Source organism: Gasterosteus aculeatus, chromosome 9, assembly GCF_964276395.1.
Source record: "Gasterosteus aculeatus chromosome 9, fGasAcu3.hap1.1, whole genome shotgun sequence".
Taxonomy (NCBI): domain Eukaryota; kingdom Metazoa; phylum Chordata; class Actinopteri; order Perciformes; family Gasterosteidae; genus Gasterosteus; species Gasterosteus aculeatus.
In genome coordinates this window covers 13082401-13100356 of record NC_135696.1, presented here as the reverse complement: position 1 = coordinate 13100356, position 17956 = coordinate 13082401, and the positions used below count along the sequence as shown (strand labels likewise).

General features: G+C 43.5%; 1 protein-coding gene across 2 annotated transcripts; it reads right to left on the bottom strand.

Moving 5' to 3' along the window:
• Positions 1–5367: 5367 nt before the first annotated feature.
• Positions 5368–17513, bottom strand: card14 (caspase recruitment domain family, member 14). Of its 2 annotated transcripts, none has more exons than XM_078108927.1 (21): positions 17378–17513; positions 16608–16919; positions 15403–15540; positions 14986–15311; positions 14564–14713; positions 14312–14431; positions 13894–14019; positions 12470–12625; positions 12246–12383; positions 11665–11756; positions 11012–11067; positions 10780–10837; positions 9752–10004; positions 9543–9669; positions 8234–8474; positions 8046–8109; positions 7837–7960; positions 7528–7692; positions 7032–7150; positions 6556–6671; positions 5368–6157 (listed from the first exon to the last, which is right to left on the bottom strand). In XM_078108927.1, the coding sequence occupies exons 2-21, from the start codon at positions 16822–16824 to the stop codon at positions 5950–5952; spliced, it is 2994 nt and encodes a 997-aa protein (XP_077965053.1). In that variant the 5' UTR covers positions 16825–16919; positions 17378–17513; the 3' UTR covers positions 5368–5949. The 2 variants fall into 2 exon arrangements, with proteins under 2 accessions (XP_077965053.1, XP_040042058.2); XM_040186124.2 differs by having other exon boundaries at positions 9752–9968.
• Positions 17514–17956: the final 443 nt, after the last annotated feature.

Sequence of the window (17956 nt, the reverse complement as noted above, 5' to 3'; positions counted from 1 at the left end):
AATCGATATATGTGTGGGAAGTGATGGACTGATAATAATCCCACTATATACTGTGCTAATTCTTTTGAAACCACTCCCATGTCGTTGCAACAAACATCAGGCTTGTCTTTAATGTTGCTTTACTAACTTTACAATAGATAATTGCAAATGAATCACTTTTACAATTCACCGTTTGAATGATGCCAACGATAGTGTTTTTTTGTGTGTAAAACGTACCTCTCGAATGTACGTGTTCAAAGTCACCACATCCCCCTCAATTTGTTTCTTTTATTCTTTCAAAAAATTTGATTTATTTATTTGTGAATTGCTAGTGTTGATGTGAAAAAGGACATACATCATTATTAAGAATAAATCCCAGCATATAATGTATATAGTTTACAAACATTAAATAGAATAATCGAGTAATCCCCATCGCCAGAGATATTTGACTGATATTACATCAATGAATTCATCAACACTGATCAATAAAGGGATTCGATCTGCCACACACACGCGTGTCTTTGTCAGAAAGGTTCCTCCAGTTCATGAGAGGCTTTGTGTAGCAGTTGATTCCTGCTTTGAGACAAACCCGTGAAATGAGGTAATGAGGTAATGATAGCAGGAGGAGAAGTCTCGTCATCATATGAGGTTTACTGTGAGTAAATGACATCATGATCAGAGGGTATTGATTGTGCGCTGGCTGGAAGACAGCAGGTCAGCTGATAGATGGCGGTTTTTCCAGCCGAGGTCACGTTTATGGACGCAGCTCAAGACCAACACATCAGCGCTTCGGCGGAGGTGCAGTAACCTATAAGACGTGTTTATTGAACGGGACACTGTGTCCCCTGTTTATGAAAAATCCCTTTTCCTGAAGAACTCGCAACAGCTTTGTCTGCATCACAGAGCTCAATTCAATCCAGGTGTTTGTGGAACTACCACAGCTTGCGTGTGCTCGCCAACAAAGACACACTCATCCACGCGCTGACACATTGTACAAACCACACACAAACCATGCGGCCAATACATCTGTTTGGATTTAATCCAATCAAAAACAACATTTCGCAGTCAAACACAGACATTTTTACATCCCGCATGTGTGCTGCAGAAGCAGATGACGCATTTCTTCTCCATTATAATATTTCACTCCTACACACATTATTTTAAACCCTTTTCACAAATCCTTTCTGCACCTCCTCTCTCTAAACTGTGTTTGTCGTAGAGCGCTGGCCATTATCACCGCAGTGACGCTGACCCTTGGCATTGAGTTTCTCCGACTCTCTCTGACCTCTGGGAACAATGGCTCCACTCACTGCCTCCCGGCCGGCCTCAGCGCTCACTGTCAGCCACAGGATGGGAGGAAGGACTGAGGGCGTGTACCCGGGCGTTTATGTGGACATTTATGAAAAGGTCAACAAGGGTCAGAGGTAGAAGTTCTTGTGTATAATTTCCATCATATTTACCGTAATGTTCAAAAGATGCTGAACGTCGGCTGTTCCAGCCTCCGCTGTAAACCTTGACAACCTCATGCTGAACTTTCACAACTCATTTTAATGCTATTAAATATATATTTTTCACAGTAATTTCTTCACATTTTCAAGGCAAATTGTGTCTGTTTCATATTTTGTTTTTTTTAAATCTGCAACCCTTGCTTTGATTTTATTCTGCTACAGAAATGATACAATAATCACTTTATATCCCAAAGGCCCTGACGTATGCAGCATGTTTATGCTTTTCACTCGACTTGTTTTGACGCCACCACAGTCATTGAGACGTATTCCTGTTAAACATGCATGAGACTGTGTTCCTAACACACTGGCTACAGTGTTCGTTGTTCACAGGATCTGCACTCCAATTACTTGCTTCTCTCGTTCCAGTATTAGCTGCTCGGTTTCATCAACGCTGGCTGAAAGAATGTGCATGTGGGCTGAATTTGTACCGCGGTATTGGTTCTGTCGAGTGATGAAGTGAGAATATGAGTTGGGAGTCTGCTAGCTTCTTGGCTAATGCATTTGGTGTAAAATAACACAGGCACTCGAGATGCGACTCAGGAAAACCTCATTTCTGTAGATTACATGTAACGCCCTGCAGAAGGGTTGATGTTTTCATTTTGTGATGTTAATGTGCTGAGGTGAGTCACACAGACACACACTGGTATGTCAGATGGAACTGTATATTATGTGAGACTGTTTGATTAACTTTATGTTAAAGATGGAAGATATAATACATTGTACTGAGATGCCCAAAGAATAGACATTCAATGGACATTCAAATCTTTGACCGGTAAATTATAATCGAATCGTGAGGCTTGGGACGATTTACACTGGATTCAAATCACGTTTTGAAGTCAGTTATTTATTCTTGATTTATCCCATTTCACTTTGCGATCATGTATCATATTATTCTCATATATGCGGAGAGAGGACAGGCTGGGCCCGCATGGGTCGATGGCTGTAGATTCTGCAGGCGAGCCGAAGGACCCGTCAAGCTGTTGACTTAGACAAGTTCCCGTGAGAACTTGAATCCATGCTGGTACACACAGAGAAAGCACTGCCCTCAAGGTAGAGACTCTGAGTGTGTGGGAGACACATGACTGGACAGACTCACACGTGGGTTTGCAGCTTCTGCTCTGCGGTGTGTTCTGTTGGGTCATCAGAGGGTCAACGAGAGAGAAAAATACATTTATGTTTCAATCGTCCTCAACAACATCAACTGCAAAATTTGAGTTTGATACAATTTATGTTGGTGACCACCAAGTTAGAAGATATAAAATCAACATTAAATATCAGCTGCCATTGGCCTTTTTTCAACAAAACTGCACTGATTCATACTTTGAATTGACTTTGAATGAATAGGAAGTTATTTTGTGTTGAAGTGTGTCTGTTAGTGGACAAAAAAACGTAAAATAATACAACTGTTTTGAATCAGCTTATGACCCCTCAGTCATCAACAGTGCTTTCAATGACACATCTCATAGAAAACTCTGTAACTTACAACGATAAATGGACAAAGTAAAGGGGAAAGTAAAGAGACAGATATTTGACCAAAACAGAGCATAATAAAAATAAAATGTTTCTTACCCTAGATGGGGATCAGAACGTGACGATATATGACCTTGTACCTTGTGATTATTAACTTATTAAGTCATAGACACTGTTTGTTGTGGGAATGAGGGAGAAATATGGAGGGACAGGAGCAAAGCCCGGGACATGTCTCTCCCGCTTAGTCTGCACCGAATTAGGCTCAATAAGTGAAAACACCTGCGTAGCTTGACTTTCTGGTGTGTTTTTAATTCCAATTACTTCCACCGTATAATCGCAGCACATTAACTCTATTGCAGGCTTATTACGGGTAACATGTTCCATTTCTGATGAAAAGGTTGTAAGGAGTGTAACTGGTGTGGAACTGGGTTCTGTTATTTTTAGAGGTGTTTCTAATATTCAGCCGTCATTGGTACAAATGGATTAGCATCACCCAGCACGGATAGTTACTTAGGGAAGAAGCATCTTTTATTTATAATACTGTAAATGTACAATTCTAGAAGAAAACTGTATTCACATTACAAAATGTACATTTACATTTTCAATATCCCCCAAGTACTACACTGTAGAGCTCTGTTGTTTTTAATTAATGTGACAGTTTTACTCTCACATCAGGGAGGAACTTGGCAACAAAATGCGCTTCTGACCGTAGAAAGAAATTATTCACACTTCCAACGAAGAAAAACACACACACACACACACACACACACACACACACACACACACACACACACACACACACAGATTTAGGGTAATTGCAAATAACACTCTTCTACTCAGACATCCAACCTCCATCAATTAAACATCAAATATTCTCCAGAACACATTCTTCATTCCTTTCATCCCAAAAAATCTGAAACTCAACCCAGTCAAAATGCCAGCAAGGAGGGAGAGAGAACGAGAGACAGGGGAATCAAAGCATGTTAATCGAGCCCCAGAGGGCTGTCTGCATTCGTGTGTGTGTGTGTGTGTGTGTGTGTGTGTGTCTGCGTGCAACTGTTTGAGTGAGACAGTACAAGGAAACAAAAGAGAACCACAGTTGATGTGCATGTTGTAATTTTTATTCTTTAACCATCACCCCTTCATTCCTCCGCTCTCTCGCCGCGGTTTCTCCCTCTCAGTCAGCGTCTGTAATGTGCTCTGACAACACACCCATCACTGGTTTCCCAGCAACAGGAGGGAGGATTTGCGGTTTTGGAACCCGAAAGTCTTCCAGGAGAGGAAATGGATTCAGTGGATGCTTAAAAAAAAAGACAAAAGAAGAAAATCCTTCGAATCCAGTCAATAATTACCACCAGATAAAAAGGGGAAGACAGCGTGTGGGAGGTTGGGGGGTAGCATTGATTATCCTTTCACTCTGCTGGCCAGTACACACAGGCATTTAAATAAAAAGCTGGTAAAAAAAAGCCCCCCTAAAAACCAGCACGACGGTGTGATTAAAGACAGTGGTGCTTTATGTTTAAGAGTCCCCTCTCCTCCCACCCTGCTCTTCACTCTCCTAGTGGGAACCATGTTTTCCTCCCAACCAAAGCTCATTCGTTTCTCTCTGGCTCGCCCCTGTGGTCACTGAGGGCCACAGCAGCTCCAACAGCCGTTAAATGATTCCCAACCAGTAAACTGAACCATAACAAATCTACAAAGACCAATGATGTACTCCACGAGTCACAGGGTCTATTTGTTTAGTAAAGACTCGCTGTTGCTATTTATCACTGGCAGACTTTTAGGAATCTAGTTTGTGTGCACAAGAATTGCATCGCATTGCATTGCAGATGTGTTTGCTGAGGCCTGAGGATGAAATGTCAATCACCCGTAGAGCTGTGGGCTGAACGGAGGTTTCACGTGCACCCGGTTATTGTCATCTTACACTGTTCATTTGTTTCTTTTATTACAAAGCCACTTGAAACACGTCCAGCCGGTTTACAAAACAAACACACGACGTAGGCTAGCAGCCGCAGCCACTGACGTACCTTTTATCCGTCGCTATTTCTTGGGCCACGAAGCTCCAGGTGCTGCTGTGGGCGGGAGAAACCCCCCCGAGAGCGTCACCGTGTTTTTGCGTGATAACATAATAATGTTGTGAAAGGACAAACCAAACCCCGGTATAGACAGAATAGAAATGGCCTTATACACAGTGATGGGACCGGTCACCTTTGGCTACATTTGATAGTAACTACATCTTCATTGTAGTTTGTACTGTTTTTATTATAAACCCCAAAGACTTTACTCCATTAAGTTCACCTTAAAATAAGAACTAGAAATATCAAGTGGATGTCCCACTTGAATGAAGATAAATCCAATACAATGAGACACACAATTGTTACATAATCTGCTAACAAATCATCTACAGAAATTCAGAGGGTTAGCACAGTTTATTAAAAGTCGACAATAAAGACAGACCGAATATTTGGCGGCACAATGAAGGACATTATGAGCACAAACTCTTTCATTAACCCCATGCACGCAAAAAATATCTAATCCCTTAACTGACAAACAAAACAAAACCAAAACATTCCGATTAAGCACTCGAGATGACAGATCCGGAGCTCCCTCATATTGGGAAATGATCTACAATAAATTGTGGTTTGAACCCATATATGCTTGTGTTTTTAGGGGACACCTCAAGCTGGCGTTCGCCTTAAACAAAGGCCTCAAAAAGTGAGGCAACAAAGAGAAGAACATGTTTTCATGTTAGGTTAAAGTAAATAGTGCCACAGCGCCATACACTTTGAAAGTACAATACATAGCACTTTCTGAGACTCCCGTCACCCAGTTCCTTATAAGTATCATAGATACATACACGCATAAACGCATACACATACACGCATAAACGCATGTTTACAAAAATATGAATTGTAAGCTGAATCTATTCTCAAGGTCATGTTATGAAAAAGGTCTTTCAGCACTTTCCATTTATTTTAATCTCTCCTCTGTTTTACCACAGGTCAGGCTCCGCCCAGACGATCTTCTTCTGCTCCTCCCAAATGATGGTGCGCAGGTGGGTCAGCAGCGAGTTCTGGTCACACCAGGAGTCCTGCGCCACGCTGTGATACAGGCAGGGCAGCTTGTCCAGCAGCGGCTCCTCGCTCCTCGAACACGCCAACAGCTGCTCCTCCGACTGGCTGTGACGCTGCAGCTTGGACCTGACCGTCATAGAGATGAGATATCACATGATAAACACATAAAGATGGGACGTCCATTTATCGTTTGGTAGCCAGTATGTGGCCAATGTGACATGTCAATATTTGTCTTTCCAGCTGGAATTTTGTTAAATTCTTCTCCAAAACAACAACATTTATCGTTTAGGTTCATGATGTCACTCGCTGTGAATCAGATGGAACCGGTTTTCGTTTTTTCAACATAGTTTCCAAGAATGAGAATTCCAAATAGAAGAGAAGAAATACCAGTATTTCCAGGAGCCCGAGCCCATTACTTCAACAAAGGACACGTGCTTCTAGTCATTATCTGAATGTGATATGAGGTGAGCTTTCTCAGCATTTGACCAGGAATAATAAGAAGAAAAGAACCAAGGGTGGTTTACTTCAGTTTCTTTGCACTACGTGCCGACTGGCCGATGAAGATGATGATGGGGAAGATATTGGCGCGGTGCAGCCGACGCACACAGTCCAGCCCCAACGGCAGCACACAGTGAGTCCCCTGCAGGGGGGGGGGAGCACATGCAACAGGGTGTTGACAAAAGAGCATTTTCAAATGAGCATGATTCAACGGTAGTGTTGTTATGTGGAATATGTTTGAATGCATAACACGTGGAGACGAAAATCCTGGTCTTTACTTTTTCACTCACATGGACTCAGTGGACAACGTGGTCTGCGCTCTGTCCACTAAATGCTAACGGGATTCGCCCCTTTTTCGTTTTTGTCGATGGATTAAAGCCTGGACTAAACCGGCGACGAAGACTGAACTCCTCGTCAAACCCTATTCTCCACTTTTCAGGGAGCAGAGTCCCATGAAACCATCCCAAGTACAACATCTCTTTTGTGTGTTGAATGTTCTGACCGTCTTCATGACTTTCTCGACACTCTGCAGGGTGTAGCAGCAGCTTCGTCCCTCATCGCAGTCCTCCAGGATCTCGGACCTCTGCAGCCGGGCTGCATGCTCGCTGGAGCTCAGCACCTCTGTAAAGCAGAGACAAAAGGTAAGGCATGAAGTGACATGACATCTTTACCTTTATTAGAGACATTACCTTTAATTCATACTGTAAAATATCTGAATGGTGTCTTGTAATGATTCAAACCTTCCCACAATGATCACCTCTTCATTGCAGGGAACAGTGGCAAACGTTTACTGTCTCCATAGCCTCTGTCATTCTTATTACAATTTATTCGCACCGTTTAATTCCTTCCTGGTTATTGGAGACAGACAGAACGTGCCATCTGTCGGCTCCGGGAGGAGCCTCGCTCCTCTGTACCTTCAATCTCCAACAACAAGAGTGTAGCATGAACATGCAGGTTTCTGCATATGTACAACAACATGACAACACCGGATCTCTTACCAGGCTCACAGAGCCGGAAGCCCTGCCAGTCTGCCATCTTCTTGCTCAGGATGTGTCCCAGGATGGTGGGCAGCAGCAGGACCGGCCTGCAGACGGGTGGGAAGTGTGGCGTGACCAGGCTGTAGGGCATGAGGGTCAGACAACTCCTGGGTGCAGAAGTATCACCTTGATATGAAAGGATATAAAGGAAAATATTGCATTTCTCAATTTAAAACATTAAAACAATTGCACAGCAGACAGAATATTCAAGAAGCAATTCAGCAAGATCTTGTGTTATCGTGTGTTGGCAGCTCCTGGAGGCTCCTGTACCTGATTCTGGACTCTGCACGCTGTTTTCTCCCTCCACACTGACCCAAAGTGGCTTCCTGCCCTGGCGCCCGGTGCCGACAATCCTCACAACCTTCTGCTTATTCCCCGCCCCGAAACGCGCAGCCTGGTGAGTGAGAGGAATATTCCCAAAGGTAAGCATGAGGACTTTTTGCACAAGGCTGGCTTTCAGTGTTTAACCTTTTCCTTACCTTTTGAGAGCTCTTTGTTTGAAAAGTCATGTCTTCAATGGCTCTAATCAGAAGTCGCTGTGCCCTGTGCCGACAGAAGATCATTACAATTTAAGTATTCTGAATTCTCTAAATGTTGACAGACGAGAAAGGGATCTAACCCGGTAACTCAAACCCCTCAGTGCTGTATTGCACATCAGCGTACCGACCTGTAATAGTTGGGTAAGCTGCCGCTCTGGAGGTCCAGTAGCTGACAGGGGTGAACCTGGCTGGCGTACCAGGAGTCCTTGGTGCCAGCGGGTCGCGTGTTGGTCACATGAAGGATGTCGTTGCAGGACACAGCCAGGGTCCAGTTGGGCCCAGCAGGGAGAGACAAGTTGACCCGTACGTAGAAGGAGTCTCCAGAGGACGTCTCGTTGCTCCGCAGCTGCTGCAGCAGCGCCTCGTAGTCTGAGAGGAAGCAACACGACTAAAGCCGCTGCATATTGTATACAGCATTGACCTGTTATGTAATATGAAGACTTCACTGGATGGTAACTATCACTTTAAATGTAGTGATATTAATTATTTTTCTGTATACTAAAAACGAGGGGTGTGTTTTTTTCAGAATCTAGGCCGTGTAAATGTCAATATTGATTTTGATGCATCATACAGGACACTTCAGTGCTCCATAATATGGCAGCAGTAACCGTACAGTGGAAACCAAGGGCCCGGATCATTATGTATTCATCGGCATCTCCCGACCAACAAGAGGACACATTATTGAGAGAGCTGAGTAATATTAAACATCGGTGACAAATTGATAGTTGGTTAGTTTTTGATAGCAAAGATTTAATTATAATTCTAACTACACAATCAGATTGATGAAGAATACAACACTCAGTGAGACGTCCTTACTTTATACGTTCCTTGGTAGCAAACCTTGTCTTTAACCCAGAGGGCAAATCAGAGAAAAAAATGAATAATAACATAATAATAATAACAAAAAACAATTTGTACTTTAATTTAATTTAATTTGTTATCAGTAACACATTTTGTGTACTTTCAACAATGTAGAATTTCAACAAGTCAGCGATACATGAGCTGCTTGATATGGCGGCTGGCCAGCTCTTTGATAAAAGACACAATCTACTTCCTGAAAACCTCATAACAGCTGAAGTGATACATTTTTGCTTCCAGTTGATCCCAAGATGCACTTATGAGATTTGTTATAAAACAGCCCTTTCGTCTCAGTGCTTGTTTATGTACGATCGTGCGTGTGCAAAAGCTCATTATCAAATCGAAAAATGAAAAGTTGAAAGTGAAGAACTTCATTCTGTAGTTGCTGTTTTACTTTTCCATTGTTACATTTTTTTTATCATCCTGGCATAATGCCGATTCTGATTATTGAGAATAACATGGATTTGTCTTGGGTACTGGGAAGCTTTGGGAAATGTAGTCTAAACAAAGTACCACTCCGGCAGTCACTCATGACGACCAGGGGCTGAACGCGTTGTATGTGCCCGCTGTGGTACCTACCATCTTGCCGCGGCCGGAGGGAGAGGTGACAGAGGCCCGTGACCTGGCCAAGAGCCCACATGGCCTCCTCCAAAGTGGAATCCTCCAGCACCATTCTCAGAGCCTTCTGGTTCTGCTCGTACTTCACCTGCATACCAACGGCGTCATGAGAGAAGCCCTCACAGTCGGCAGAAGGATCAGAATGAGTGTAGAGGAACACTTCAGCCCACCTCCACTATTTGCGCCCCGGGGCCAATGCCGACGGTGTGGGCAGCGGTGCCTTCGGTCACCTGGTGCACAAACACTCCTGTCTTGTTGCCTCCCACCACTGCCAGCTGTTGGAGCAGCGCCTCCCCCTGGAGCGAGATGCTCAGGACGCGGCCGTTGACCCGGATCGCTTTCTGACGCGAGCGCATCAGGAAGGGAGGCACCGAGGTTCTGCACAGGCTGCGAGAGGAATGAGGAAAGGAAGGAAAGATTCCTCTGGTTGGCACAGATAGCGGATTCCTCACGTCAGCAACAGTTGCGATCCGGCAACCGACACTATTGCAGATGAGTGGAGGTTTTTTGTTTTTGTGTCTCTTTGGAAACATTTGTTTGGAAATGATTGACACAGATTGACACAGATTGAGTAATCAATCTGTGTACAGCAGAAAGGCAGGTGTCAGGCTTAGGTTCATCTAATTTCTCAATTCATTCCATCATAAATTAGGAACATAATTGTTATGTTCTCATACTTCTTTTAGACATTTGAAATCCCAGCAAGAGGAAATGAGAAGTGTGTCTATAATAAGTGTTGCATTATGTGGAATACGTGTGATTTATTATCACATGCAGTGGAGCTTTAGGCACTTATTTTTAGGATTTTATAGGGAGTTTTAGGAGTTTTTACCAATGCTGCTTGTAAATGTAATGTGTAACTCTTTGGGGAATTTGCCCTTGAACTTAATGAGTTAATGAAGTTAATGAGCAAGTACCTCTACTCCTCACTTGATGCATTACCTCAGTGTGCTTTAGGCCGGGCTACATTGTTATTGACACACCAATAGGTAATATCCTGGTGATTACATTCACTTATTTAATACAGTAGTTTTTAAATCTAGTGTGCTGAATTAGACAGCATACAAAAAAAGTAAATACAGCATATGCACTATAGCTCTGACAGCATCCCGGTTAAAGGGGTTCAATTGACCGAATCTGAATTATAATCAGGTAGATCCGTTCTACACAAAAGGTTAAGTATTGGAGGTTTCCTCACCCATCACTGCAGGAGGCCTTACAAGAGGAAAATCTGGACTTGTTCCCGTCTTCAATTTCTGCCCAACAGAAGAAAAGCTGTTTAATGATTTGGCATCAGAATTGTGTTGGTGTCTGAGTTAATATATCACCTTACAGCCCAGGCATTGGTTCAACGCTCAACAATTGCTAACACAAATATCCAGCCAAACTACAGCAAACGCACAGACACCTTGTTTAGTTTGTATTCGCACCTGTGGGGATAAACACAAAGTCTTCCAATAGAAATTCACTCTGCACTGCTTCCGGGCTGCAAGAGAAGAAAACAAGACAAAGGATACATGAACCCCACTCTCAGATTTCTGTCTTTCTCACGCAGCCATGTGCACACTGATAATGCTGAATTCTGTGCTGCATTTTGAGCTCCCTAAAATGCTAATGTTGTGCCATGCTGCGACCCAGAGACGGTGCATGTAGATTGATTAATAAGAATAATTCGAAATAATCAAAGTCTGGTGATCACAGGTCTGAATGTTTTGGCAGCACTTTGTAAAAACAAAGTTATCTTCAGCAGAAAAATAATAATGACGATTAATAATAATGATAAAATAATGATGTAACAAAAACAATAAATTCTATTCACATTGTGCTCTGACTTTTCTCCCAACACCCTCTGCCTCCATATTTAGTTGTGATCATTTACTTTTGATCACATGTATACAGTATTTCTTGGTAGCTAGTTAAGCCTCTTCCATTCCTGTTAATAGATAATCCACTCGAAGCTGGTTAACTTCACATTAACATGGAGGAATTTAGGAGTCAATGACACGTTGAATGTTTTTCTTCCTGAAACCATTGATTTAAAAACCCAACCAGAGTAAGACAAACATATGATGAGCACACACACCTGTCTGCATACAAAGCCTCCTCCCTTCTGCGGAGAGACTCTGGACAGGGGGGCTCCACGTTTCGGGATCGGACACTACCTGCATCTTCACACTGCACATACAGATTGATACACATGGAAGAGGTGACATTTATTCTGAACCAAGTCAAATTAAGGTGCTAATTGTCAAAAGCTGATAAAAATGTTTAATAAAGGCAACAATATATGAACCAAAAAGTACATATATGCACCAAAAGTTTCAATGCCATACTTATTTATTTTTCCTCTTTCTAAATATGTTCAACTTTTGTAATATGTTACTTGCTTTAAAGGATTAGGGAGGATTTATTCCCTATTGTCCTTATCCTCACCAAACTCACAAAAGACCAAATGGCCGCTCTATAGTGAGGAACCTCTACACTCTGCTTGTTGCTCATTGGCACCTACGGTTAATTTTGATCTTGATTAATTACATTTGGTAAAAGACCTGATCGTGGTTGCAATTGATCTTCAACAGGAATAAAAACAAAAGCACTTGTTGTGCAGCTCTAATGAATAAACTGATCTCAATTGTGCAGACCTACACACACACACACACACACCTCTGAAGTGAAGGAACTGATGGAATGGGGATTGACTGCATCCATGCGACAAAGTCTTCGTCGGTTGGAGATCCTGGGTGGAGACGTTGGGCCATTTTCAAAGCTGGATCTCAGGCTCTCCCAGTCCCACTCCGTAGTCTTTGGCAAAAACACAAAACAGCATCATTATTTCTGTACCTGTTGTGTTCACGTGTGCGCTGATATGTCGCTTGTGCGTCTCTCACCGAATCTGACCTCCTCCGTAGATGTTTGCTGGGGCAGCGTTGGGCCTGCATGCTGCAGACCTGCTCCTGGAGCTCGACCAGCTGAGAGCGCAGGGTGTCCTTCTCAGCCAGGATACGGGCAATCATGGTCTGGGCCTCGTCTCTGGACAGGTACGCCTAGAAGCGCGGAGATTGTTCTGGGTTACATACGTACATGTTTTGTGTGCCATCAAGGAGCGAGTGTTTTGGTTTGTCTGTTGGCGGATGTAGGAACATGGAGGCGCAACGCGGCAGACGGGGCAGAGAGGAAAAGCTCCCTAAGAGTCTTTCAGGTGATTATACACTAACGACTAACTAAATGATGAGTTTTGACTATTATATCTCATTTCTGCCAATGGAGCCAAATAAATCTTACAAACCTGAAACCACAACGTCATCGTTTGGTAAAAGGGAATTTTAGTTCTTAATACATTTCCAGATGGTTGCTACAAAAGCTTAAATACAATTGCAAACAGGCAGCCCGAAAAAAGCCTTTAGTCTAATGAAAAAAAACTCCAATCAGGGGGAAAAAGGGTTTGTACCCAAACCTGCGCTGCTGTTCTCAAACTCAAATAATGTTTTCCTTTGGTTGACACAGTTTGTGACCGTTTGAACTGACACGTAGTGTTTTGGGATAAACCGACGTTCAGGATCAGGCAGCAACAGGAACAGCACAGTGACTCCAGGAACTAATGTAAGGTTTTATTGTCTCTTTCATCTCCTTCAATCATGAAGATTCTCTCTTTTTGATGTGGAGGCGACCCGTGGGAGCTGATAGAGCCCAGCTCCCCCGAGGAGGACAGTAGCCTACTGGTAAAAAGTGATTTGATCTATCGTTAAATAAAAATGTAACTCAATAAACTCTATAATTCAGAAGAAAGGATCAGGAATAAAGGGACGAGTGAATAAATGTAAAAAGCTTCTGTCCCCAAGAATACTGTCACGTCTCATAGAGGTGAAGAAACGCCTTGTTGTTGGTTACTGTGGCGGAGCGGCTGGCAGCTGTGTGACGGGCCGACGGTTGTTTAGGCTGTGGGAGGGTCGCTAATCCCGCTCCTCTCAGAGGGAAAGCCTTTAAACTTTAGGATGAATCATTGCTGCATGGTATCATCGAGAGGGGAAATGTAGAAAAACCAATAGGTCGATGTCAGTGTAAAAGTTGTTTAATCCAATTTGAGTAGAAGACAGCGCACCCATTGTCCCATGATGGATGAAAAATAATGACACACCTACACACGGGAGTGACAGACAATAAGAGCTGGTTGAATTTCAACAGGAAATAAAAAGACGCATGACCGAAGATAATAAGATAAGTTGCAAACAAGCCATAGAAATATAATGTATTGGTAAACCGAATGCATGATTTAGGGAATAAAGGAAGCTTTGACGGGCTACATGTTCCTTACTTGGTCTCTCTCTGCCTGCAGCTCTTTCATCTGGTTCTGGATCACAGTGATCTTCTTCTGGTGCATGTTACAGTCCAGGGTCAGCTGCTGCACCTGGAGGCTCAGGCACTCTTTTTGCTCCAAGAGCTGAATGTAAAATACACAAATGAGGTTTCAAATGATTTAGGGACACAGAATAGAATGTACATTGAAATATGTGTATTATGTAGAAATACATTAGGTGATGTATTGTATTTCTCATGTATAACTGTTTATTTGACTGACACATTTGTGTTACTTAACTAGAGCTTGTCGTGAGTTATTTGTAGCAGCGGGTTAAACTGTCACTTTTTCATTATCCTGTAGATGTTCCCTGTATTTGCATGACATTCCGTGATCCATGGATAAAACAAATACACACGCAAACAAACGGACATACCACTCGCTTCTCTCCCACCAGCTGTTCGTTCTCCTCTCTGTAACACCTGAGCTGCTCTGCAAGCTCCACCTGGCTGTCAATGGCCTCGGCCAGGTCCTGTGCCAAGATGTCCCGTCGAGCCTGACGGAGACGAAGCAGCCACAGTAGATTAGAGGAAGACACAACTGAGAATGAAGTCTTTCAACATTTACGTGCGATTATGTGTTAAGGCTGTTAGCCAAGGCCGCTGAATGATTAAGCGATTATTCTTACCGGGTCCAGTTTTTCCTCCTTCACCAGCTGGAATTGCAGTTTCCTGGCCTTGTCTTGCAGTTGCGGCGTCTCAGCGCACCTGAGAGATTGCCGCTTCTGGAACTCGCTGTCCGCCTGAGCCTTCTGCAGCTCGGTCTGCAGCTGGTACAGCTGCCACCGCACAAGAACAACGACGTTGATATGTGAACTTCTTCTTTTATGAATGAATCAGCATAAAAGTACAGTCAAAACAAATTGTGAACGAAACCAAAGATAATAAAGTGGATTGCCTCACCAACAATCCCTTAATCCTCTAAGGTAATATAATTACAACATGCTTGATGACTAAATCTGACTTGTTCATAGATGCGATTCCGTCTTAAATCTGAGAGGCAATTATTCACTTATTCTGTGTATTTCTTTTTCTTTTTCATTCCACTGACCTGCAGGTTGAGGTCATGGAGCCGCAGGTTCACAGAGGATTTCTCCTCGACGGCTCCTGTGTAGCGCATGTACAGGTCACACTTTTCATCCTTCAGCCTCGTGATGTCATGTTGCAAAGAACCCAAGAGTCTCCGCATGTGTTGATTTTCAGACTGAAGACATCTGGACCTCTCCGACAGCTCCTTCATCTGCTGAATCTCGGACTGCAGAGAGGCGCAGCGGGCGCTCTTTTTGCTGGCTTCGTCACGCGCCGCCTGGAGCTCTTTCTGCATCCCCGTTACTGCTCTGACCAGATACTCCGTCAGCTCCGAGTACTTTATCAGGCCTGCAGAGAGAGCGACGCCAGTACAACGTGAAAAGCGAGATGCAAACAGGCAGCTGTGCGCTTAAAAAAACGCGCCGTTGAAGCCACTGACCACTGAATCTGGACGGCTCGGTGCTGGGTTTGCGCCCCGTGACCTGGGTGTACAGGGCCGGGTAGTGGATCATCAGGCTCTCCACCAGGGCCACGGCCCCATTCTTCCCCTGGGTCCTCAGCAGATCCAGCATGTGGCCTGTAAATGGAGGAGGATTCAATGTCGTGCTGTCGTGAACCGTCGAATTGGGGCAAAAAATCTATATCACGGTATTTAGAAAGATTCTGACGGTATCCCGGTATGTGACCCGTTAGCGCGTTGTGGCTGCTAGTGTCGCCACCAGAGGCTCGACAGACGTTGCAATGAACCGTTTTCTGATCTAACGTTACTTGTGTCGGATTTTCCAAAACCATAAACCCTCCAAACAGACACGGCTGCTCTCTTGGGCAGAAGTTGCGTTGGTGCATCTCTGGTCTCTCGTTGTTCCTCCTGTATCGCTCTTTTCCGTGTTTTCATGCAGCAACAGAGTTACTGCGGGGTCATTTTAATAATTGTACAATTATTAGTGTTAGAAATTGTTTATATGTCACAAGCTGGTGATTTACCCTGTTAAATAGAGATTTTTGAGGGTTACTCATTGTTTTTATAAAGTTATAACCATGACATAATCGCACACATAAGAGAAATAACTCAGATCGCTAAGCGCTCCTCAATGACTTGTGCAAATAAATTCTGCTGCCTGTCAAAGAGCAAAGTCAGTAATTATGGCATAACGCCGGTATGAACGGTACGTGAGTAACTCGGGCATACTGTTTGAATACCGGTGTAGCGTGCAGCCCTATGTAGAATCATTCAAAGAATTCATGAAGAAAAAATCTTAGAATGCTGATAAATAGTTAAGAAATGATAAATGTTAATAGTTAGACGTGTACTTCTATATGTGTATATAAAAGTGGTTATATATATATATATATATATATATATATATATATATATATACACACATATACATATATACATATACATATATATATATATATATATACACATATAGAAGTACACGTTAAAACTATTTTAGGTAGCATAATATCTTGGTTTTACTAAAGAATATTAGTTTTTAGTACCGCTGGAACTTCCTCTGCCTCTTGCTGATACACTCAAACATCAGCGTAAATAAATCCGTTGCAGTAAAAGAGGAGGCAGACCAAATCCTCCACAACACCAAGCAACATTCTAGAAGAAAGAAGTCATGTCAGAGATCTCACTGGTTCTCATGCTGCGGTTGGTGAGGTTGTGGCAGGAGAGGATCTCGTCCTCGTCCATCTCGGTGAGCACCCTGGCCTGCCTCAGGTAGGGGATCAGGATGCATGGCCGCACCCCCAAGGAGATCCGGTGGCGGTTGTCGTTTATCAGCTCCCACAATTCCTCGTCGCCCATCTGTCCGAGGTCGTGACTCTCGGGAACACACTCCACGCCTGCCATCCTGAGTGCGTTGTTCCTTCCTCCCTCGTCTGAAGGGGAGACGGTCACGCGGCTGAAGCACAGCGAGCGACAGACACTCGCCACTGACTCATCCCCTGGAAGCACACGGAGCGGCAGTGTGACTGGAAGTGCGCTTGAGCATCATAAATAGGGACAGACTCTCCACGCCCATTTGTTATGTCAAATAATTTGTGTGTGCGTGTGGGAAAACCTGTAAGACGAGACCTCTGTGATGCAATGCGTCAAGGGACTGACTGAGCGTTGAAAATAAAAAAATATTCAAACGCACGTTCACGTTTCAGACACAAACAAACAGTAGTGAGCCGTGAGCTGTCTATTCCATTCACTCTACTGGGGCTTTTCTCAGGTTTGTTTGCTTTTAACAGCTAATAAACCTCCGCCTCATTTACTCTATAAACAAAGACAGATTTGTCTGCTGAAGACAGCTGAGCCCCGGCCTGCAACGTCAAAGAGCAAAGCCTCTCGCCAACTCACATCCATTAGATGGCATGAGAGTAATCATTTGTAATCACAGTAAAGTAAACACACATACCTTGCCGATGAAAAGAACAGTGGACTGTGAAGTGCAAAGTCCTCCGTTATAGAAGGAAATAAGGTCGGGGCGTGACTGGCATGGGTTGTCCGTGCAAGGTAGGAGGTTTTCTAATGCTATTAGCTAGAGTATACAGTTAAAAAGTGGTTTGGAGCTTGAAGAATCTATGGACACAAAAATACTTTCGTTGTCACAGAGATGTTCCTGTAGGGTATTACCAGCCGACGATGTGTGATTAAGGTGCAAGTGTTGGTAAACTGCTTTAGGGAAATGTGTAACTCATATAATGCTGAATGAACAATACTTGAGCTGAACTGAAACGTGAACAGATTATCAATTCATAAAGTCAACAAACAGCTCAGCTCTCAAGTACAAGTGCAGGTCCCACCCAAATTGTTACCGACAACAAAGAAGATTAAAAGAACATAATCCTTTTCCCCATGATACTTTAGCAGAAAGGGAGACGAGACGGAAAGGCACGAGATAGTCATCTCCACCGTGACGGTGACACACACCCACACGCGGCAAATCAACTAACAGAGGCAGCATGTGGGGGGAGAATTATATAAACGCACTTGG